The following is a 26,101-nucleotide window of genomic DNA, read 5'->3' on the forward strand; positions in this document are numbered from 1 at the left end:
TCTAACTGGAAAAATACATAAAACTCCATACACCAAGAGACTGTCTCTGTTTTGCTTATTTTATCTTTAGCCTAGCACATCGTAGTCTCAATGAGTATTTTTGTTGAATAAATATTCCCTGTGGTCTCTGAATTTCATCTCTCCCCCTTTTTTTCAGGGCTGGAACAACCATTATCTCTGACAACTTAAACTCCCACTTTCTTGTATTCATCATATCTGTAAGTACACAATGAAGCATTGACTTTTTCAGTTAAAATTCTGGCAGGGAGCTACAACCAATGATTATGTCCTCTAGATGACTCTGGTATTTGTGATCAGCTATGGAGCTAGGGGGCTAGTTGAACCGACCACAGATTGCCAAGTGACATTAGATGGTTCAATAGTATCGACTCCTTTGTGAAGTTGTAAGTTAATCATCTTTATATGCCAATATAGAAGATGATGCATTTAAGAACTCCAGGTTTCTTTTGTACTCAGTTATTTACCGTCTTTTTTTTTTAGGGTCGTTGTCGGATAATTGCTCAGATGAGCTATGAGGAAATATCTGTACGTTCCTGTGTAATGAAGACAGGTTCTTCCACCTGGAAAAATGTCCACACTCTTCTTCCACCAAAAGGAACTCCTGCTGTAACTGGAAGAAGTTTAGAAAGTAAGAATGTGTCTGTCCAATAACGTTGTATAAACATTAGAATTTATTTCTGAGTTGTAATCTACCAATTCTGAGTCCATATCTTCCACATTATATTTATTTTCGTTAATTACATGAAATACTTTTCAATATACTATTTAAAAGAGGAAAAATTATAAAATGAGCATTTCCTTTTTCATTAAATATTCTTCTACAACACCATTTTTAAGAAGTGCCTAGTATTACACCTAATGAATGGATCATAATGTGAATAAGTTAAAATAGAATTTACAACAACAAAATATCTGTTCTTGTTTAAGCATCCACAGTTTCTCCCAAGACTTCATTCTCAGCTGCTAGGAAGAAAACACTAGACACCAAGAAACCTCCACTTCAGGTAAGGTAAATGCTTTCAATTTGACTTGTCATTGAAGATCTAAATCTAAGATTCTTTTCTCTCTAAAATATCAGAGATCTTTGTTCCAGGGGTTGCAGAGTAAAGACATAGGAGGATCCCTGTTGTCTCGGCACTAACCAAGGGAGCACCCCAAAGTCCTGTGTTCATTTCTTTAAGTCTCAAAGATGTCAAACTGATCACTTACCCTTTCAGGAAGTTTTTAGGACAGAAATCCACTCTTTCTCTGTGATATAGGGTAGGCTAGCAAACTATACAAGACAAATAGCAAGATTTTGTAAGATCTTTTTTTTTTTAATCTTCTTTGATTATATATATATATATATATATATATATATATATATATGCCTAATATGCAAATTGTCCACTTGGGACTTCGACCAGGAGACCAGGACTTTGATCGCTAGCTATGACGTGTGCTGACCACCAGGGGGCGGGGCGGAATGAAGGAAGGCTCTGGCTGGCAGCCAGAAGGCCCTGATCGGCCCTGATTGCCAGCCAGGCCTAGGGACCTACCCATACATGAATTTCGTGCACCAGGCCTCTAGTACTTAATAATGCTCTTGACTATACTTAATTTATAAGTATACATTCACAGTCATTTGTTAAGTAGCTACTCTTTTCTGGAATTGGGACACAAGTATGAGTAAGACCCAATCTTATGAAGAAGAGAGCTTTTAATCTCCATTGGCAAAGTAAATTATTTGTAAATGCTTCTAAAGAGTACAAATAATTTGTGAATAACATTTATGGGTTTTTTTAAAAATGTAATTCATTATTATACACATCTATGACACAAATGGCCTGGCCTGCTTCATGCAGGGTATCATACATCTTTTGTCTTGAGGCCCCATTTGCAAGTCCTTAGTAACAGATTAGCAAAAAGAAATGCTTGATAACTAGAGACAGATAATTGTATTTGATATCTATGTTGATAATCATCATGTTGGTGCCATTCCTTAATGTCCCACAAAAAGCACATTCTCTTTCAGAGGAGGATCTAACCATTAATCCCATTACCCGGCATTGATGGATGTCCCATCAGCTGTTCTAACGTTGCTGGCTCAGATTAACTATGGGCTTTCTGCCCTCCTACCATCATTAGCTACTTCTTTTTTCTTTCACTGATTCATCAAATATTTCTTGAGAACCTATTTCTATGGTGCTGCTGTTCTCTGCTTATGATACCACCTCTCTTGGGCCCAAGGCATTCCCCTGCCTCTTTGAAAGTCACAGTCTTGGTAATTATTCCAGTAGGTATCCTGGATACACTAGAGATTTTCCCTGGTTCTTGGACTAATAGGAAAATAAAATAAGGTAACTCAATTTTAATTGAATGTGGTATATCTTATTTGATGGAACTAAGGAAAATTACAAGCTTTAAAGAATTTAAATTACTTTAATAAGCACAATGTAATTTCTTAAATTAATTAACATATCATTTATTAACTGTAATTAAACCCTTGTTAATTAAACAGAATGGTAGAGTTAAATAAAAAATGGATGATTTCCTAAAGGAGATGAAATGGTGATTTAAACATCATTCTTAATTGGTTTAAGAGGCACATCCAACATTGTATAATTCAGCCAGGAATTGCAACTACAGGATGATGAAAAACTTCAGACAGGTAGAGCATTCTGGGAGCAGGAGACAGTGAGGATTATTTCCCAGAGGATGACTGTATTCTATTTTATTCTATTCAGTGGTTATTAACTTTTTATGGTTAAGAATTCAGTATACATAAATCAACAAATATTTACTGAGTATTTCTTATATGCCAGACATTTAGGCATAGGAGCTGAGGATTTATGGTGAAAACTAGAGTCTCCTTCCAACAGAAGAAGTAGAATGTATACATGCATATTCATACCAGTTTTTACACAAAACTCTCAGAAGATACATAGACCCCCAAAGTTCATCCATGGCAGTCCTAGGTCTGTGAATTTAATTTCAGGACTCTTTCCATATTTAAAGTTATTCAAGCAAAGAATGATGTGTGTGTCTTAGGACTAGTCATTTTGCTTCCCTAGGCTTCCATTTTTGTGTGTATTAAATCAGGGAAGTAAATCAAAGTTTTCTATTTCTAAAAATCTCTGAGTCTATGAGCAGATATTATAAATATGCTTGTCTGTTTGTGTCATTCATTTCTCCATTGCTCATATATTTGTGTGTGGATAGAAAAAAATAGTACAAAATGGAGTATAACAAAATAGAATGGAATGAAGGAATCCTCAGGAATATAGAGATCATATCAACGCCTGCACAAGAGGCAGTGGCCATCCAGATGTTTCCATGGTGAATGTGAGATCTGGGACTTAGCTTCGAATGTCCTGATCTCCAGTCCTCAGACCTTTCCATGGTGCCACGGCACATACAAAGATTTATCCCCTACTAATGCCCACGGCATGGTTGGTTACTGTAGATTAATCATTTTTAAAATTGATGTTGAATCTCAGTTGTTTGCTTATTGAATTAAGATTTGCCTTTAACTGGAGATGTTAGTAATGATAATATTTTATAAAACTGGCTTCTTGGTATAAAAGACACTTACGAAATTCAGGGATATTTGGGAAATCCAGAGAGTTTCACTAGTGGCAGTAATCCTAGTGTTAGGGTTGAATTATGTTCCCCCAAAATTCATACAATGAAATCCTAACCCCTCAGGAACTCAGAATGTGACCTTATTTGAAATTTGGGTCATTCTAGATGTTATTTAAGGTAGTTAAGATAAGGTCATTAGAGCGGGTCCTAATCCAGAATGACTGTTGTCCTTAGAAAAGGGGAAATTTGGACACAGCCACATACACCCAGGGAGAATGCCAAATGAAGAAGAAGGCCCAGTTCAGGGGATGCTTCTACAAGCCAGGGAGCACCAAGCCACTGGAAGCCAGGAGAGAGGCTGGGGACAGATTCTCTCTCACAGCCCTCAGAAGAAACAATCCTGCTGGCAACTGGGTTTTGGGCTTTCAGCCTCTAGAAACTGTGACTAATCTTAAAATCATTGTAATTAGTACTTGCACACTCACTGTAAGTAGCAGATGTAACTTCTTTAAAATACACACCTAAAAACATATAAAGTTCTCCTAAATATGAAAAGCAGAATATCCTTAACTATACATCACTCTCCTGCCAAAATAGGGCTAGGAACATTGAATATGCAAGTGTATTGTTTAATTACCCAGTCTGAGGCCTTTGTTACAATATGCCTAGCAATCCAATGTGCCTTCGAAGTCACATGGTCTCCCTGGACTTTGGTTTCCTCATCTGTCAAGTGGGAGGTGAACCAGACAGGTAAATAGTTTTCAGATGGTGCTGGGGAGCCCTTTGGGAGCGTGTGTGGGTGTGTGTTTCAAATGGTTGTGATACAACCATTGAGCCACACTGGCCGGTCAGTGTGGACTACTCCTAACAGAAAGGTGAGGATGTATCTTTTTAAGGTTATGAGTTAACACTGATTTTTAAAATTTAATTTATTCTTTCTTACTTTGTGTTTATTTCTCATTTTGCTTATTATTTTCTACTTATTTCATAGTAACAACTAAGACTTTCAACTGCGTTTCATAACATTAAGTTTTTATTTGAAAAAAAAAATGTCTTGAAATTTAAAAGGAAATATATGAAAACACCCCACCAGACTATATGGTATTTAGGTGATATCATCATCATCCTATATAATACAAGGCTAATATGCAAATTGTCCCTTTGACCGGGAGTTTGACCAGGGGGAGGGGCTGGCTGGCCAACTGCCCGCGGCCCCTCCCCCCGGCTGGCCCAGCCTGATCGCCCTGATCGGGGTGAGCTGGCTGGACCCTACCTGTGCACGAATTTGTGCACAGGGCCTCTAGTCTTTTATAATTCCCTGCATGAGGATAATCTAAGCAGAATTGCTTTTTAGGGACAAATCTGGGTTTTGTGGGAACTTAAGCTTATATAACTTAGAGATCACTTTTTAAGAAAAAGAATTTGTAGCCATTTCATTTGGAAACACAATGTTTCAAGATGTGTCAGCCTGGCTGAGTAGCTTAGTTGATTAGAGCATCATCTCAATACACCAAGGTTCCGATCCTAGGTTAGGGTACATACTAGAAGCCAACCAACAAATGCATAACTAAGTAGAACAAGAAACTGATGTTTCTCTCTCCCTACCCCATATCTCAAGTCAATCAATAAAAAAATCTTTAAAATGTGTCAGATATGCCATGATGTGTTGAGATACATAGATATGCAAGTTTGGTCTCAGAAGCACTCACTGTGTGTTGCTGTCAATTTTTACTTACATTCATAGAAATTGTGAACATTTTTGTTTTGTAAGAATTTCACAAAAAGTACATGTGAGTTTGTCTCTGTGGATAGAACGCTGGCCAGCGGACTGAAGGGTCCTGGGTTCAATTCTGGTCAAGGGCACAGACTTCGGTTGCAGGCTCAATCCCCGGCCCTGGTTGGTGTGTGTGTGTGGGAGGCAACCAATCAATGTATCTCTCTCACATCGATGTTTCTCTCTCTCTCTGTCCCTCCCCCTCCCTTTCATTCTCTCTGGAAATCAATGAAAAAATATCTTCGGATGCAGATTAACAACAACAAAGAAGTACATGTGACATGTTAATAGGTGTAACATTGCCATATGGAACTTATTTTTGACAAAATGGAAATTTCATTTTGATTAGGACTCAATGAGGTCAAATCTTCAACTTACAATTTTATGTGCCTGTTAATTGGAAGAATTCTCCATAGAGCAGCTTCTGGCTCTATCTCTCTCCATGTTCATAACATAATGTAGCCAGTATCCCTCCTCATCATACTATGAGCCAGATGAGTCACAGAGTGGGCACTTGAACTATTCATGGGAGGCCACTGGTAACTTAATTAAACAGAGAAGTGACCAATAACGACATCAGTATATCCCGCTAAATCCAAGCTAAATGTGTCTCCAACTCAACTTCCCCTTACCTGGACCTTCAAAGTACTTCTGGCCACTCCAGTGCCACCAAACCAGATGGACAATATAAATGGAGAGAAAGTAGTAGCGGAAAGAAAAAGCTGTCTTAAACGATTGCAACTAAAATATATAACTTTTGAAAAATTAACAAAAATATAAGTAACACATGAATATGTTGCTAGAGCCTCTCCTAGACCTTGGAAGGGGCCTGTGCAAGAGGGGGCTTTAGACCTTAAGATTCACTATTTCCCGGTAAGTCTGCCTCTGCAGGTTCTTACTTACTCCGTGGTATAATTCAAATGCATAAAGGGAAAAGATTTTTAGAACAATTATAATTTTTAGGCATATTTTCAAAAACATGAATATTGCTATAAATTATTGGAGAATATGGTTAGCAATGTTATAAAGTGTCCTAAATATTTTAAGTTTGATATTTTCATGGTGATGGGGTGAGTCAAGGCAGAAATTTGGGATTCTGAGGAATGAGTTCTTGAGTAGCTAAATTAGTTTAACCAGCATTTTTAAGTTGATAAAAACAATACATCTTATTTGTGCATCCTAAATGTATAATAATGTTTACATGTGACTTACACTTTATTCCATTTAATTAAATAAAATTATGCACTAAGATCATTTCATGCCATAAAAAATGTTAAATATGTTAGCTGTATCCCCTTATCTTCTAATTAAATTTAACAAGTATGTCAGTTGTGTATCATTGTACCCAAAGTTATGCTAGATTGTTAAGGAAATACATCTTTTTTATTTATTTAAGATATTAATGTAACTCATTGTTTGAAAAAAAATCTGTAAGGGGTAGCATTCAATCCAACAAATGCAAATTTAAGTTTCAAGGTATAACAGGCAGGAATTTAAAAATATATATATAACGTTTTCTCTATCTTTCTCTATTCTCAGGAGTTTACAGCTTTGATACCACAATTTGAGAGTAAAACCATACTAAATAAGTGCTCTGTTGTCTTAGTGAAAGGAGTTTTTAGGGGTAAAATAGGCAGGTTTAGGGAATTTTAGGAATTAGGAGGTCTATGGGCTGGGAGGCATAGGTGGTTGGGGACTGGGAGCTGGCAAAAGGCGCCACAGGATAAGGGGAGAGGAAGACACCCATTCACAGAAGATAAGGGGAAAGCCACAGGGAGTAATGAAACAAAAGGGAAAAAGAGGAAAACAGATTTTCACAGGGGATAGAGAATTCCACCACTGAAGGGGGTGGGGGGGGGGAGAGCGGGGTGCTCACATGGCTTTGAGCTTTGAAGCTGCTATAGTGACCAATCAGAAGGGAATATCAGGACAAAGAACTGCAGCCTTTATAAACCTTAGGAAAAGGGAGTTTAGTGGGCTACCCCCTCTGGGACCCCCTCCCTATGTGGGAGTCTGTACTTGTTTCCAATTAGTTTCCAGCTTTTCATATACCACCTTTTGTCCATGGCTTCATTCTCCGAATCCACCTGGACCAGAACCCGGGAAAGAAATCACTGTGCCGTGCCAGCACAGCCAAGGGTTCAGCGAGCCTGAGGGGGGGTGGTGAAGGATTGAAGACAGACAAGAGAATAAAGCTGGGTCTTGGTGGATCTCCTGTGCCTGGCTGAGGCCACAGAGAGGGAACCAGATGGCAAGCTGAGCCTTTATTTTATAGTTAGAGGTAAATAAGGTGGTGGTCACCATAGTTACAATGTTCTTGTGAGTTTCACTTGTTTTGGCAGCACTTGCTGCACCTCCCACAGCCCATTAGCTACCCAGATAGGATCTAGGGGGTGTCATAAGGTCAAGCTTAATTATGCTAAGAGGGCTCTGCCCTCTAAGCTGGGACTTGTTTGTGGCTTTGCCAACAGGTCAGTCCAGAGGCTTAACCCTATAGCCGCTCCCTGCAAATCACCTTTGCATCCTGCTCAGAGAAAAACCACGCGTTTCAGTTTGGTTCCACGCTTCATTCGGTATGTGGTAGATAGGTAGCCATTTAGGGAAGGACAGTGACATGTCCTAGAGTGGTCAGATAGAGAGCAAATTGAATTTTAATGAATGGAAAAAAGAGAGCTTCCTGGGAGAGTAAAGGCTTTCTCATTCACAAGCAGAGCAAGTGATTTTTAAATGTATTTTGAAATTTGCCATACAGATTGTGGAGTTTGCTGATGCTCGGTGAGGTAGGTTAAAAACCATTCTGTAAGAGGTATTTTGCTTAGGTTGAGTTCCAAATCTCCTTTAGAAATCAGAGAACTCAGAATAAGGAAAACCATCTTGGAAAAGAACAACAAAGTTGGTCAAGGTTGTGCGTAAGCCTCCTTAGCCAATTAGATCTTTAACTTCTGCCACTGAGTGTGCATGGCTTGGAGGCAGCGGTATAATTCAGAGAGTTTACTTCGTTGTTCTCTCACCTTTCAGCCAGGAGCTAATTGCTTGGAGGTTCCTTCTGTGATTGCTCCTCAGAGGTGTAGCAAAATATACTTAAAAACAAAATCTTCTCCAACCCAGAGAACTCCACAGAGGTAGTAAAGAGAACAGTTTTGTTACTAAATTAACATTAAACCAGAAGGTGATGTGCATCAGGAGCAATCCATTAAGAGATGGCACAGGCAGGAAAAAAAATGCTCACCCTTTTATATTGCCAAGCATTGACAAACCATTGCATGCAGGTTTCCAGGATTACTGACAGGTCTGCTTTGTTCCTTCTATCTCCTTTGTTTATGTTTCAGAAGACACAAGCAGGCATCTTCAAACTAATTTAAATTTCCTAAAGTGATCTGTTGTGAGATCAGAGAAATTCCCAGCAGAAGGGGTGACAGGCAACAGTCCTGCCTGCTGGGAATTTCTGCAAGTTCATGTCACAGTCACGGCCATCTTGGACTTCAAGTTTGACTTGCTCATCCTGGTCAATTTATTGGAAATCTTGTTCAAGCGCTAAACATCCCTTGATATGCATTTACCTTTTGACATTAAAAAGAATCTTCCAATTGGAATTGCCTCTGGACATACAAGCTACATGTGAGACAGGTTGTTTCTACGTAATCATTTGCAATGTAGTTTACCTGTGAACCTCGAGCATCAGAATCCCACCCCCTCCATGTGTGAGGCTAAAATGCAAATTCCTTGACCTCACTCCAGACATACTGAATTAGAATTTGGTGGAAAGAGATGGTGCCCAGGGATCTGCAAGTTTCATAGATTCTCCAGATGATTCTCAGAACTCAGGTTTGAAAACCACCATGCTAATGAGTTGGGAATAATTCCTCTCTAATTATCCTGCTGGAAGCGTAAAGTCGGGGTAGGTCAACACAACTTAGTGGGGCGATTCTGACATCATTATGCTGAAAACAAAATGTGCTTCACCAAATCAGTTGCCTCACAGTAGAGAATCCTTACAGTAACTGCATTTGAATATCTCCTCCTTAATTTCTGTTCTTGAATTCATTTTTGAATTATTGTGCAAAGTCAAGTGATTTGTGGTATTTCTGCTTATATTAAGTTGCTATTTAATTAAAAGGAATAAAGTCATTTGATTCCCTTTTTAATGTTCCAAAAGTACATACTAGCTTAATAATTTAATTTAGTGTCAAATCGAGACACAGTATATAATAATTTCTCTGATTACAAACTACTGTCTCCCCCGCCAAAAAACAAGAAAAGAAAAAAAAGAAACCCCTCACACTATAAATATATATATATATTTTTTAATATATTTTATTGATTTTCTCACAGAGAGGAAGAGAGAGGGATAGAGAGCTAGAAACATCGATGGGAGAGAAACATCGATCAGCTGCCTCCTGCACACCCCCTACTGGGGATGCGCCCGCAACCAAGGTACAGGCCCTTGACCGGAATCAAACCTGGGACCCTTGAGTCCGCAGGCCGACGCTCTATCCACTGAGCCAAACCGGCTTCGGCTCACACTATAAATACTTTAAAAATCTTTTATTTGATGGTCATTGTTCATATATCCCTTTAATACATTTTAATCTATTAAATTATCAATATATTTTTATTGTAGTAAATACACATAATCATTTTAAGTGTACAATTCAGTAGTGTTAAATATATTCACTTTATTGAGCAACCAATCTCCAGAACCTTTTCATCTTCCCAAACTAAAACTTTGTCCCCATTAAACAACAATTCTCCATTTCTCCCGCCCCAGGCACTGGCAACCACCATTCTGCTTTCTGTATCTATGAATTTGACTACTCTAGATACTTCATATAAGTAGATTCATAGAGTACTTTTCTTTTTGTGACTGGCTTATTTCATTTAGCATATTGTCCTCAAGGTTTTTCCGTGTAGTAGCATGTGTCAGAATTTCCTTTTCTTTAAGGAAGTGAATACTATTCCATTATATGTATATATACCACACTTTATTTATCCATTGATGCATCTATGAATACTTTGATTGCTTCTATATTTTTACTATTGTGAATAAAGCTGCTATGAACATGGCCATGACACCCTGCATTCACATTTTTTTTGAATGTGTACCCAGAAGTAGGATTGTTGGATCATATGGTAATTCTATTTTTAAAATTTTGAGGAACCACAATTCTGTTTTCCATACTGGCTGTACCATTTTACATTCCCACCAATATTGCACAAGGGTTCCAGTTTCTCTACAACCTTACCCACACTTGTTATTTTCAAAGATCACCAATATTTTGATTTATTCTTTTTAGGGATGTTCACCAGCAACATGTTTTGTTGAGATAAGAATGCTGGAACAAGGTGACGTTTTTGTAAGTTTTTTTTTTTAGTTTATTACAATTCATTTACATTTTAAATTTCGAGGTTTATTTAAATACATACATAGAATTACACAGAATTCATGTTTTCTTGATCACACATGGTCTGTAATATAGCCAATCATGATTTACATTGAACTAAAACTAAAAGCACATAGTACTGGAAGTATTAGCCATTGCAATTAGACAAGAAGAAGAAATAAAAGGCATCCAAATTGGAAAAGAACAAGTAAAGCTGTCTTTATTTGCAGACGACATGATATTGTACATAAAAAATCCGAAAGACTCCGTCAAAAAACTAATAGACTTAATAAATGAATTCGGCAATGTAGCAGGATACAAAATTAACGCCAAGAAATGTATGGCCTTTCTATACACCAATAGTGAACTTACAGACAGAGAGACTAAAAAGGCAATCCCATTTACCATCGCACCAAAAAAATTAAGATACCTAGGAATAAACTTAACTAAGGAGGTAAAAGACCTATATGCAGAAAACTACAGGACACTGAAAAAAGAGATAGAGGAAGACGTAAACAGATGGAAGAACATACCATGTTCATGGATTGGTAGAATCAACATCATTAAAATGTCCATACTACCCAAAGCAATCTATAGATTCAATGCACTCCCCATTAAAATACCAATGGCATATTTCACAGACCTTGAAAGAACTCTCCAAAAATTCATCTGGAATAAAAAAAGACCCCGAATAGCCACAGCAATCCTGAGAAAGAAGAATAAAGTAGGAGGGATCTCAATACCAGATTTCAAGCTGTATTAAAACTAAAAGCAGACACCTATATAGTGATTTATATAGTCTTTTACGGTTTATGACAGATCTTCATGTTTCCTTATTATATTCTCATACTGATTCTCTACAGCTATAGCCTTCCTCAAATGTAAATCTGACTCATTTACTCTAATTTAAGGGGTTTTAATAATTTTCTAATGTGCGTAGAATAAAATAAAAACTCCTCATAATGGCAAACCATCTGCTCTGTCCTTATCTTATTGCATCCTCCTCCTACCCTACATCTCAGCCAACTCAGATTGCATGTAATTTGCTGACGACCACACCATATTGGACCTTTGGGTATTTATTCATGTGGTTGCCTCTGGCTGGCACACCCTTCCCAACATCACATCCCAGGTGCATCGGGAAAAATTGCTCATGTTTTACCAAGACTTAGCTCAAGTGTCACCTTTTCCATGATGCCTGCCCTCTCTCTCTCCCATGGTCACTGTGAGGTGCCCTTCCCTTCTACCTCTCACCAAGTGGAGGTGATCTTTCCTTTCTGCCCACTGCAGCGAGGGCAGGTTTTCTTTACAGCTCCCACCACATTTTCCTATATTGCTTTACATTCAGGTCTGTCTCTCTTTCTAGACCGTGGGCTCCTTGAGGGCAGACTCTGAGTCTAGTTTAACTCTAACATGTCTCCAGTGACTGGCGCTTAGTAGGTGCTTAATAAACATATATTGAATAGATAATTTAATAAATGGATGGTTGAATGGGTAGATGGATGAATGGATGGGTGGGTGAGTTGTTGGTTGAATGGCATAAGAGAGATATTAATGGTCCTACAAGATTAAAACTGATCAAATAAACTGCCCAAGATTATACCACAGTAATTTGAGGGCTAAAAAATCAAATTCAGATCTTCTAACCTAATGCTTTTTTCCTCTACATGGTATTACCTTTTAAATTTAAAATTATAATATTAAAAACACTGTATAAGAGGACAATAATACATTTACTAGTATTTAAGTGATTGTTTTTAAATAGGTGGATAAACCTAATCTGATTCCTTCAACACATTTAATTAGGTTTCTGTTTCCTGATGTTCCTGCCTTATTTCATTTGTGAAAGGTTTCATTAAAATTAAATCAAGGCTCCATATCATTTTGTTAATAAAGTCTTAATATAAATAGCCAAGAAGTTAAAAACATTTGCAAATTTTTCCTTTAAAGTGTATTTCACAATGATTTTTTTCATCCCATGTTTCCCATGGGCATCCCCGTAGTAATGAAAATAGCATGGACATTTGACCCAGAGACATTGGCTTTGCATTGGCTTTTTGGGACTGGCATGCCCTAGTTATGTGACCCTAACCAAGTCACCTCAGTTTCCTTACCTACAAAATGAAAATAATTATATCCACTTCATAGCCTTGTTGTGAGGATTAAGTAGGAGAATATATGCCCAGTGCCTGGTGCATATTAGTTATACAAAACATGTCAGTTCCCTCCTAACATAAAATCAGTTCATTAAAAAAATAGATTTTTGTGTGTTTTTTGTGTGTTTTTTTTTCAGAATGCAATTAGATAAATTCAAAAAGCATGTCTTCTGTTCCAAAGAAGACTAAGGTTTCTTGAAGGCAAAGATCACATCTTATTTATCTTTCTCACTGTCTCACACACATTTTAAATAAATGTTTCCTGATTGTTAATCATTTCCATCAGACATGTATATAATACGTTTTTTGTTGTTGTTGTTCGCTTGTTTTAATCCTCACCCCAGGATATTTTTCCATTGATTTTTATTTTTTTAGAGAGAGAGTGGAGGAGAGAGGGAAAGACAGAGAGAAATATTGATGTGAGAGAAACACATCGATTGGTTGCCTCCTGCTGGAGCCCCTACCAGGGCCCAGGCCAGGGAGGAGCCTGCAACCGAGGTACATATCCTTGATGGAAATTGAACCCGGGACCTTTTGGTCCACAGGCCGAGGCTCTATCCACTGAGTCAAAACTGCTAGGGCTATAACACGTTTTTTAAAATTGTTTTAGACAGAGGAAGAAAGGGAGGGAGAGAGAGAGAGAGAGAGAGAGAGAGAGAGAGAGAGAGAGAGAGAGAGAGAGAGAAACATCAATTTGCTTTTCCACTTAATATTTTTTAATTGATTTTTAGAAAGAGAGGAAGGGAGAAGGAAAGAGTGAAAGTGAAACATCGATTGGCTGGGATCAAGCCCGCAACGGGGGCATGTGCCCTGACTGGGAATTGAACCAGCAACCTTTCAATGCATGGGATGACAACCAACCAACTGAACTACTCCGGCCAGGGCAGTTGTCCCACTTATTTATGCATTCATTGGTTGCTTATTGTAGGTGCCCTGATGGGAGGTCAAACCCACAACCTTGGCATAGCAGGATGGTGCTCTAACCAACTGAGCTACCCTGCCAGGGCCTGCAGTACTTTTCAGTAACTTTTACGGATTATCACTTACTATATACCTCAAAAGAAGAAATGCCTTCATTTGTAGCACTTCGGTGGTCACCAGCGAAGGAAGATGACTGATTATGGCCTTTGCAAGTTGTCACTGTGCAATGTCTTTATGGATGGGCTCAGGTGGAGAATCAGAAGCAAAGCTCATTTGGCCTCTCATTATCTGGCTTTTTACACTGACTCCATTCTTGGCGAGCTCTGGTGGAATGAGGCTTAAGATTACATTGCAGTCTTCTCAGAACTTGCTATTAGAAGTCTAACATATGTTGTATTTAATTTTTTTTGTTTTGCAAATATGTAATTAAAACAATAATTTTCAATGAACATTTACACGATCCTTCATAGCCTAGGCAACTATTAATTTGCTCTCTTGAACAAAAGCTATTCTGTCCTTCCTATCCCAGCTCAAGTCCCACTACCCCTCAAAGTACTAATCATTCATTTTTGCCATTGGGAACATTTCTTAAAGCTTAACAAAAATAGATTATGTGCCTTTGATATGTTTAAGTTTTAATTGGCGGTGTGGCTCATTCCTTCTGAATATATGATTCTAGCTTCATATTTATTTTTGAATCCTGTAAACACAATTTAGAATCCCATTTTATTTGACTCCTGAGAACCATGTGTAGGCCCACTGCTACAGGAGAATTAATAAAAACACACACCCATGTTTCTGGCTTGGCGCTTCTTGTCTCTTGCTTAATTTAACTGATAAAGAGGTACTTACCATTTGTAGTGACTGGGGCTCTCTTACAATTTTAGGGGTTGGCAGAAGCATTGGACAATTCCTGTGACCTTCATGTGTACCTGGTAAGAGCACAGCCTTTTTCCAGAGTGGTCCCTGAATCATTCTTAGCAAAGTCATATGCTTTGTCCATTCGGTGGGGAGCTCACAGACAAAACAGTTTCCAGCAGCGTTCCACAAGGTGGAAATCCAAAGAGGACCATGTCCTCATGAGAATTAAAAAACTTCAGGTTAGGAACTATTGAAACAATTTAAATAGAATTAAATTTTTAAAATTTGTATTGTAATTTTATTTGGTCTCATTGGTTGTTCTTGTTTTCAAGAGCAAATACATTTTTTTTTTTCATCTGCCGTTCTCCACGTCCGGATTTATGCCATGTGAACAGAAATCTTTAAAAGACTTGGGCTTTTCTCTCACTTTTTGAGATTCACAAAAGTTTTGAAATAATATAAAGTAACAGTATTTACTCAAGGAGGTGTTGAAACTCACATAACCAGAGCCTGGCCTGTAGACGCCACACAGAATTAGCCTGCGGAGCTGTGTGCTTGAGGCCAGCCTCTGCCTTCCCGAGCAGGCAGTTGCAATGGAGACATTTGTATTGGAGCAGTGGGACAACTTTGGAAACAAAGTCACTAACATAATAAGAGACTGCCCTTCAGGCATATCCAACTTGGAATATCCTGTTTTCCTGTTTAAAATCCTGGAGGCTTCTAATTCACTCCCACCCTGGAAGTATTTAAAAGGCCCAAATGTCTGCTACATTGGCGTGGGGCAATAGCAATTTTAAAAAGAACCCAAACTGCAAAACCAAAAGAAATAACCCTGCTGAACCTTGGGAGAGACAGAAATTTTGAACAATTGAAGAGAGAATGAAGTCTCGTGTGAGAAAGGGATCAGTCTCTTGTTCACAACTCTGTCCCTGGCACAGAGGGACCCATGTAAAACATAGAAGTGTACAGTAGAGGTCAGAGGCAGAGCACCTGACCCAGTAGAAGGAGAGGAAGATCTGGACTAGGACCAGAAGAGAGGCACAGAACAGTGTGTTACTGAGGGAGATTAACGGTTGACATCAGACTCACATTCCATGCTACCTGAAAATTGTTATATAACTACCTATCTTATACATAAACTATGCATAGCTTATCCCATTAGGGTTCATATTTTCTTAACTAACTCTTTATAGTCCTTATGCAGAGTCCCCTAGGGTTTTGGTAAGGAGGGATGTCAGGATTACATGGACCCAAATGGCTTTCCCAGTTGCCATCCTGGTCCCCAGGTTGGGTGGACCAGGCGTCCTCAAACTACGGCCTGAGGGCCCCATGCGGTGTTTTTGCTGTTTTGTTTTTTTACTTCAAAATAAGATATGTGCAGTGTGCATAGGAATTTGTTCATAGTTATTTTTAAACTATAGTCCGGCCCTCCAACGGTCTGAGGGACAGTGAACTGGCCCCCTGTTTAAAAAGTTTGAGGACCCCTGGGGTAGACAGTCAGCAGCTCTTCAAGTGCACAGCACATCCCTGGTGATTGATTAGGTCCTTTGGTGGGGTTGAGTGGCACGTTAACTCTTTCAAATTCATGTTTGACCCTCAACTACATTTCCCTCGTGAATTAAACAACTTAAAACAAGTAAATACGTTTATTCTCTCTTCTAGGTTAGTGAAGGAGTGGAGTGCATTTTTATTCCCAAAAGCTTGTTTCTAGCAGAAGCCAGCCCTGAATTCAGGAGAACTGCTGTAGGGCTGGTGTGCGCATACCCCACAGAGGAGGACATTAGGGAGTACCTGGTGGAGCGACAAGCGTGGAATGAGTACAAGGCCAGACTCTTGGCTCAGCAGCTGAAGACAGGAAGCTGACCCCTTGGCTCAGCTCATTTTTGTTTTCATAATGAAAAATCGTAAAAGAGATGGAAAAACACAACTGGAAGGTAATTTTAATATGCGCTTAGAAGTGCCTCTGCAGCGGTCAGGGCCTCGGAATTTCTTTATTGCTTAAATAAATGATGCCGCACCCTAACTTGCTCACAGCTCCAACTGGTAACTTCCTCATACTGGAAAACATAATAGAAACTTGATAAGATATACTGCTGTTTGTCCCTGAAAAGTGTGTTTAAGATTTAGTTAGTAAAGTGGTATCATTTCACAATAGGACTATGCTGAAAATTTACTTTCATTCTCCAAGGCCTAAATTCTGAACCTTATTAAAACGTCAAGTGTTATTTGTGCTTTGCTTTTATTCTATAGTCACAATGATTTAATTTTATTTCATTTTTAAGTGACCCAACATGTTATCAATGGTGATCTGTGAATGATGCCGTTTTTTTGGTGTGTTTAAACTTTTCTTCTTTGGGTGTTTTTTAATTACAAAAATAGCCTTTAAAATTCTAGTTCTGCCTAAGTAATGTTTCTGTGAGATGAAATTTGCAGATTTTGAAAGAATAACACAATAAATAAAGAGGGGGATGCTCTTAAGGAGAGCTTCATATTATATGAAGCAGGTGTCTCGTCTTGGCGAAGTTAAAATGGTGCTATCCTGAGATACGTTAGCAGAAGCTTGCTGATGCCCCACCTCACATACCCGCAGCCCTCATCCGCTTGCAGCTATGCGAGCTCCGGCATGTTGGTAGTATTCTACTTCCAGATTCTTGGATTTTGTGGGTAAATGCCTCAGCCTCCCAATTTTTGGTGGAAGGTTTCTGAGTTATATTCAACACAGTTCCTCAGAGGGTCCCGTATTCCTTATCTGTTGCTTTGTAACAAATTACTTCAAATTTGCTGGCTCACAATGACACATTTCTTGTTTCACAATCTCTGTAAATCAGGAATCAGGGAGTAGTTTAGCTGGGTGGTTCTGGCCTAGAATCTCTTCCAAGCCTGCGATCAGTGTGTTAGCCAAGGCCGCAGTCACCTGAGGCATGACTGCACCTGACCACCCACTTCCAACTCCCTCATGTGGCTGTTGTCAGGAGGCTTCACTTCATCAGGTGGACCCCTTTCTAAGGCTCCTCACTGTATGGCTTCCCCCAGAGCGAGTGGTCTCAAAGAGGGCCAGGGCCCAAATGGAAGTCGTAGTCTTCCTTATGACCTAATAATCTTGAAAGTGACATACCATTGCTTCTGCTGCTTTAGTCACATAGACCAACCCTGGTGGAGTGTGGAAGGACACCACACACAGGTGTGACCACAGGAGGCAGGGATCATTGGGGCCGTCTGGGAGGCTGCCTACCACAGGTGGTCAGCAGGATTAGTCCCAGGTGCCTAGAGTGAGAGACCAAATTGATAATGCATTCCTGTGTTGTCTTTTTCTTCTTTCCTGTCATTCTTCCCGTTTCCTCACTTCTGCTTCCTGAGATCATTTTCCTTTGCCCCAGTCTCCCCCAGAACTGACCTAAACATAAACCTGACTCAGGTTCTCATTTCAGAGGGACTGAAATAAGAGAAATCCTTGCCCATTATGAAAAATGTCACTCAGAGTCTTCCTTGAACTTTGTTAGTTGAGGGGGGGGGGAAAAGGCCCTATTTCAAATTTATTTTTATTTGGAAACTGGAGGCCCGGTGCACGAAATTTGTGCATGGGTAGGGTCCCTAGTCCTGGCTGGTGATCAGGGCCAATAGAGGCCTTCCGGCTACTGGCCAGGGACTTCCTTCGCTCCGTGCCTCCCCCTGGTGGTCAGCACATGTCACAGCGAGCGATGGAACTCCCGGTTGAACTCCCAAGGGGACACTGCATATTAGCCTTTTATATATAGAGATAATTTAAAACACAAAGTTGCAATAATAGTATAAAGAGCTCCCATAGGTCTTTACCCAGAGTCACCACTTTTTAATGTATTGCCACATTTACTTTCATTCTCAAAGGCCTAAATTCTAAGCCTTATTAAAATATCCAGTGTCATTTGCTTTTATTCTACATGATTTGATTTAATTTAATTTAATTTAATTTAATTTAATTTGTGTTTTATCTTTGGGGTAGTCCCTTAATCTCTTCACATTGTTTTACTCACCTGAAATGTGAAGATAGTAATATTTATGGTTTGGGGTTGTTATAAGGATTAAGTGAATTGTGCACACAAAGCATTTAGTACAGAACCTGGCACATAGTAAGTGCTCAATAAATTTTAGGCTTTTGTTCATTCAACAGATATTTTTTTCAACAAATATTTATTGAACAACTTGCTGTTGTTCTTATTATGTTGTTCTTTGATGACTGATAAATAATTTAATCCCAGGAGGAATGCACTGGAAATAATAGTAAAAATTGTAATACATAGACACAGATGAAACAAAATGATATCTGAGCTTCACTTCAAAATAATTTGCAGGGGAAATACATAGTGGTGTAGAAGAAACAAGATTGTTGAAGCTGAGTGATGGGTACATGAAGTTTCATTATACTCTCCTCTTTTTTGTATATGTTTGAAGTTTTCCATAATACAGAGTTTAAAAAAAGAACAAAGATACACCGCAAATTAACCACTCTCAAATGGCTAGGAAATGTCACATTTCCTCAGAGTTCGGTTATTTAATTGGTTCTAAAAATAGTGGAATGAGACAATGAATCTTAATATTCTGACAGTCACAGAAGTCATCTTCCTTTACCTTTACCATTAATTTGTCAGCCACTTTCCACTTTTTTTTTTTTTTTTACTAATGAGCCTTGACACAAATTGTGTCTAGGTATTAACCCACTGGCTATAACTGAATAGTAAATTATTTATAATATAGACATTTATTTATAATATAGATGCTTATTTATAATATATTATAATATGTATAATATAGACACTTATTCTATAATATAGACACTTATAAAACTACATTTATAAATGTGATTCTTAAATCTTCTAATCATCTTAGGCCTTAAGTAATGGGAACCCAAACATTTTCAATGCAATGAAGCCAGTAGAGTTTAAATGTGTATTAGGAATGGCTCTATTTTGAGAGCTAAACAGCAAACTTTCCTTGAATTTTTATAATTTTCCTATATTGCTTTGATATGAAGAAACAAGTCTAAACAATAGAGAAGTTGTAACGTTGAATAGTTTCTAAGTTAGAGGACTCTGAGCTTTTGTAGTGGACCTCTGGACCTCAGCCTTCAAATGACTTTCAGATGAGCAGGTACTTGCTCCACCCTTCCCACTTCCTCCAAAACCTTCCTCCATTAATTATCCTCTCTGGAGGGAGGGGCTGTGGGCCGATTGGGGTGGTGAGGGCTGATCGGGGGTGGAGCAGGCCATGGGGAGGGGCTGTGGGTGGTGGGCTGGCCAGCCCCACCCCCAAATGGAGTGAGGAGGCCGATTGGGGCCAGCAGCCTGGGGGAGGGGCCATGGGTGGTTGGCCAGCCGGCCCTGCCCCTGATTAGAGTGGGGGGGCGAATCTGGGGTGGGGCTGGGTGGGGGGAGGGGCTGCAGGAGGTTAGTCAGCTGGCCCCACCCCCTATTTGGATGGGTGGCATAATCAGGGGAAGGGCTGGCTGGGGGGAGGGACTAAGGGAGGTTAGTTGGCCAGCTCCACCCCCAGATCAGGCCAGTTCGCTGGTCTCAGTGGGCGTCATAACAACTGGTCATTCTGGTCATTCCAGTGTTCCTATCACTGGTTTTTTATATATGTAGATGGCTCACCAAAAATAAGTAATTCTAATATTCAACATCAATAATATGTATTTAGTGAAATTAGATATGACTGCAGTTTAAGATCAAACTTGGTCCAATAGTGGGAAGAGATTAACCAAAGAAATTATATGCATACTAGAGGCCCAGTGCACGAAATTCGTGCACAGGTAGGGTCCCTAGGTCTGGCCTGTGATCAGGGCCGATCAGGTTCCTTGCCACCCACGTGGTGCCCCCCCCCCCCCCCGCCTCCCTGCCTCCTCCTTCCCTCACTCCCTCAGTGCCCCGCTGCCACCGCTGGTCACCCACCATGTTCCGCGCCACCCCCTGGTGATCAGTGCACGTCATAGTGAGCAATCAAACTCCCCGTCTCACAGTTGAACTCCTGAGGGGACACTTTGCATATTAGCCTTATATATATAGATAGATATGTATAACCCATGGATACAGACAATAGTGAGGTGAAGACTTGCAGGGGGAGAGAGGTGGGTATGGGGTGGGGGGGGTCAATGGGGGAAAAAGGGGGACATCTGTAATACTTTCAATAATAAAAATAAATTTTTAAAAAAGAATGCCATACATTTTCATTTTTTGTTGCTTTGTCTTATGGTTCTAAATGGATTTGCTGCATTTAATCACTACCTCTTAGAATTGAAAGGTACCTTACACACCAGTTCAGGGACTGATTCAGTACTTGTCCTCTGCACCTAGCTTCTGAAACATAGTATATGCTCAGCAAACATTTGCTGAATAGCATTACCTGGTTCAACCTTTCCAACCAGTGCAGGAATATAGGGTGTCCCAAAAAATGTATACATACTTTGAATAATTATAAAAGCAGTATTTATTAAAATGCATTTCATTTTCAAAATGTAATAGAATCAGCTGTTAAAGTGTGTATACATTTTTTGTGGGGACACCCTGAATTTTCAATCATTTTCCCCAAAAGATGGTCCTTCACATCTTCTGCTTGAACCTTTCCAGTCCCAGGGACTCTCCTTCTTCCTCCTTCTTTCCTTCTCCCCCTCCCCTGCTTCCTTCAGTAGATATATGTTGAGTCCTTACTATGTGTAGGATCTGATCTATTTTGAATAAAAATACATTCCCTGCCTTCATGGAGTTTACAGATCAGGAGAGGAGACAAGCATTACCTGAAGGGTCCAAAAAGAAAAGTGAAGGCAAGACTCTGATAAGTGCAAGGGCAAAACGGCCTCTTCCAGGAGGTCAGGACAGATCCCACGAAGACGGGAAAACCGAGATGAGTAGGACTGGGTTTGGTACAGGAAAGAAGAAAGACCACCCAGGCAGAAGGACTGCACGTTCAAGACCAGGAGGGAGAAGAACCCTGTGTACATCAGGGACTGAGAGAAGGTCAGTATGGCTGCAGCCAGCTGGGTACAAGCTGGGACTGGACACCCACAAAAGGCCAGTCCACAAAGGGCCTGTAAACCCTGCTCAGGAACTTGGACTTTATCCTAAGATAAAGGGGACGACACGATCAAATTTACATCTCATTCACTGCTAGGGGTGTGTGTGTGGCTGTGTGTGTGGCTGTGTGTGTGTGTGTGTGTGTGTGTGTGTGTGTGTGTGTGTGTGTAAGTTCTTCCTTCTATTTATTGACTTAAAACTGCCTCCATTTGACTTTCTTTCTCTGGTCTCACTCTTTCTTTGGGAGCTTTACAGAAGTAGGTAAGCCTCCTTCTCAGAGAGGGCTTTTCAAACTCCAGTTCTGCTTCAGCTTCTTCTTATCCTGATCAGACCTTTCTGTACTTCATATACATCTATCTCCTTTTTAAAAAAAAAAAAAAATGTGGCTCATCGAGTTGAGTGCAATCCTCCACAAAGTTTTGGAGAACAAATACATTATTTCCTGTAATCTGGACACTGTCCTTGATCACACGCATCACCCAATTTTTCATAATAAGTTTGCAGTCTACTAAACAACCTAACCCCAACTTTTTTTGTAGTTTTATTTAACTACACCTAGTATATACTTTATACTAGAGGCCCAGTCCCACAAAGGCTAATAGATTAGGAGGTCTCTCTCATTGTGGTTTTGCTCCATTATTTCCTGGGTTGTTTTTTAACACGGACAAATAAGAGTTCCGGGGATCATCCCTGACACTGACACCAATTTAGCTACATAATCCTGGGAAGGTTGCATCGTCTCTCTGGGCTTCCCTGCTTTACGGCAGGATTCTCCCCCCACCCCCCTGCCTCCCTCTGCCCGCCCCCCATGTCTCCTTCCGTGTGGTGGGAACCTCCTTCCTGAACAGGTCTTGAGCTCTCTACTCCTCTCAGTCTTCCTGCAGAAGGAGTGGTTTAATCTGATGGGTGTTTGGAGGGAGAAGATGGACATCTATAGCTCAATGTCCTTTCTCCTCATCCTTTGGGAGCAAGCGACCTGCCCTCCCTGTGCAGTAAGTTTTGCAAGGGGTTTGAGCCCCCAGGGAGGCCTGCATTGGTGCAGCCTGCATTGGGAGGCCCCACTTGCCTGCAGATGTAAGCCAGTTTCTTTATTATCTTTTTCAGTCATAAGGTGCTATGTCATTGTCTTATTTCTGAACTGGTTCAGCACACAGTGCTATTTCGTGGGCTTCCACAAATAATGAAGGATGACCAATATTCATTTTCTAAAAGTCCTTGTCCCTAGGAATATGACTTTACATTTATCCTATTAAATGCCTTGAGGTTTGTTTCAGCCCATTCTTCATTACAGCCACAATTAGCATTAATTGGTACCCAGTGGTCTGGAGGAGTTAACCAATTAGCTAACTCTAAGGAAGTGATGTTGGTCCTGCAGTACATTCTAGAAAAAGAATGCAATATGCTGGAATGTTGCCACATTATTATTCTCAATGTTATTCTCTTATTATGCTATTCTCAATGCCATTTTACAATTACATGGAAGCTCCCATTAGTAAAATGCCATTTCTCAGAGAGACTCAAAATCAGATCTGCTCTGTATTCCATTCCACTCTATTATAACTAATGTCACAGAAGATTATATGCTACACATTTGACATATCCTTTGAAAAGTATGTCCATGGTGCCTGTCATGTAACAAATGCAGAAGTTAATTATATACATCAGTGATGGTGACATGTCAACGTGTTCGTAGTTTATATTTGCCAAGTGCTGTATATGATTCAAGGAGCTCTTAATTTAGCAGTAATTATTTCTGACCTATCTACCTAAAAGAGTTAGAAATACCAAATTAAATAACTTCTCACATGCTTACTTGAGTTAAAATAATACAATTACAGTTCATTTTTAAGTGTTTTAAAGATAAAATTTAATTCAGATGTTGCTCATGGATATACTAAATATTTGTTTTACTCAAATGCCACGCTGAGGTGCTTTGATTCGAGCATCTATTATTATTGTAATTACAATCAATAGTGATAGTAAAACCTCACCTAAATGATTCAGTCTAGTAGAGAAAATATCATCTTGATTTAACTAAACATGCTTTCAAGCACCCAAAATGACAGGAGTTAGGCAAAAGACTCTGGAGACCTTTAGTGAGGGGATAGAAATTAATGAAAATTTCCAAATATGAATCAAGCAAGATTGAAAAGCATGTTCTTAAGTCAATTCTGTGCGACTTGGTCACCTTTCCTCAAATCAGTAGGTTGTAAGAAGTGGATTTTAGGATGAAATTCATAATTCTGGATATGACAGCATATTTAAATCACTTGTGATGCACCCAAATTGGTACTAATAGGAATCATTCCAGTTTTAATTCTGGGAACAATAGAGAGATGTGGACGAGAAGAGAGAGAAACGTGTTTTCTCTCTCCTATCTGAGCAATGAATTGCAGAGTTCTGGCCCCTCCTACGCCTTTCTCCTATTTCCTAACGTGTCTCCTCTCTGGTCCTACTGTGTTCTACTTCTGCCCCGTTGAAGGGTCTGAGTGGAAATGCCTGCCTTTTATAGTAATCTGAGAATGACTAACCTTTAAAAAAATCGCTGAACTATTTGGATTTTTTAACAGGATATGTGTGAGCCCAGAGCAACTGCTATTCCTAGGACTTCTGGCTAGATGACGAGGCAAATTTCAAAGATCCAGGTAGTGAGGGAGAAAGAGTTGGAGATTTTGCAGACTGCCTTGTTGGCAGTTCCTCACCCTGCTGCCGCTTGTTGCTGCTTCTTCTTTTCCTCCCCTTCAAACCCCACAGTTTTTCTAATATCTCTAGGATTATTCCCCCTGGCTCTACCACAGGAGAGACGCTTGGGTGGGGAGCAGAGGGTGTAGCTTAGTGATGTGGCTCCTTATGTGGACGGACTGGCAGTCAGCTGTGCCGTATTTCTGTGGACTTCGGTGCTTTGTAAAGGCCCAAAACTGCTATCGTCAGAATAAACTCTTTTTTGCAGTCCCATTTATAATTTTAATTTACCTAGTACATTTTTCTTCCTTCCTTTTTCTGGCTTTAAACAGCATGAATTTATTATCTCATAGTTTCTCTGGGTCTTTCCTTCCCTTTTTAATAGAGGGGGCCAGGTTCAATTATACCCAGCAATTACCTTCATCACAAATTCAGAACCAATCTAAAATAATGAGCAATCACAAAACACAGGCAAGTAAAAAATAATTCATCATCTGCAGTGTCTTAGGTGCTGTGCTTGAGGAATAAGGAATAAGTAACAAACTGAGTTTGACTATAAGGATGGGCAGATATGCACACACTCCTCTATGCTGTTCTGTTTCTCTTCCATTATGTCGCCATCATCGCTTTTAATCGTAAGGCTGCTGGGTTCTGTTGAAATGCCTTTTACATCCATCTCCTCTTCACGCCCACTCCCTGAATCAGTCCTGAGTGTGCACAATAGCTCCTGTCTTCTGGCTTACTCTTCTCCCATCCAGCCTCCCACATTGCATTAGAGTGATCTTTCTAAAACACAGATCTTCTAAACCACAGATCTTACCAAGGCATCTACCCACTTGAAACTCTTGATGGCTTATTATCACCCTATGAATACATCTTAGCACAATAAACAAAGCCCCTTTATAATCTTGCTGAGCCCATCTCTCCAGATTTACCTCCATTCATTCTCCCCCACAGATTTCTCACTGTGCACTTCCTTCCTCTGTTCCATCTGACCTGCCTTTCCCTCTGCCTGGAATTCCTCTTTTACTTGCGGCCACCTGAGCTGCCCCCTCTGAAGCAGAAATAATCATTCCCTCTGTTCCCTTATACTTTATACTAGAGGCCCAGTGCATGAAAATTTGTGCACTCGGGGGTGAGGGGGTCCCTCACCCCGGCCTGCACCCTCTCATAATCCGGGACCCCTCAGGTAGGGTCCCTAGGCCTGGCCTGAGATCAGGGCCTATCAGGGCTTTCCTTCCCTGGGCTGCAGGCACCCCCGCCACTGCCACTGCTTGCCATCTGTGCAGCGCTGCCCCCCCCCCCCCTCCCCTGCCACCGGTGGCCTCTCTCTGCAGGCGACAGGCTTGGCTGGCCTGGGCCTCCCTCTTTCTTTGATGGGGGGTGGGGCCAGCCCTGCGAGGGGCTGTCTGCCTACCTGATCTCCCCTAACCACTTGCCTGCCTACCTGATCACCCCTAACCGCTGGCCTGCCCACCTGATCACCCCTAACCCTCTGCCTGCCTGCCTGCCTGATTGCCCCTATCCGCTTGCTTGGGGGCAGGGCCAGCACTGACTTCCAGTTGGTCAGCCTCCTGTCCTTACTGGTTGTTACGACCCAGGGTTTTTATATATTAGGATACTACTAACCATTGCAATTTTTATAACATCTAACTTATTCTTGTAGTTATTTTTATTTGCTTCTCTATATTCCAACCT

At 40.1% G+C, this 26,101-nt stretch overlaps 1 protein-coding gene across 1 annotated transcript; it reads left to right on the forward strand.

Moving 5' to 3' along the window:
• Positions 1–525: 525 nt before the first annotated feature.
• On the forward strand, positions 526–16,561 carry LOC114231061 (cyclic nucleotide-binding domain-containing protein 2-like). Its single transcript, XM_028143821.2, has 5 exons — positions 526–649; positions 949–1,025; positions 10,654–10,713; positions 14,705–14,752; positions 16,341–16,561. The coding sequence occupies exons 1-5, from the start codon at positions 526–528 to the stop codon at positions 16,539–16,541; spliced, it is 510 nt and encodes a 169-aa protein (XP_027999622.2). The 3' UTR covers positions 16,542–16,561.
• Positions 16,562–26,101: the final 9,540 nt, after the last annotated feature.

This window comes from Eptesicus fuscus, chromosome 2, assembly GCF_027574615.1.
Source record: "Eptesicus fuscus isolate TK198812 chromosome 2, DD_ASM_mEF_20220401, whole genome shotgun sequence".
Lineage (NCBI taxonomy): Eukaryota > Metazoa > Chordata > Mammalia > Chiroptera > Vespertilionidae > Eptesicus > Eptesicus fuscus.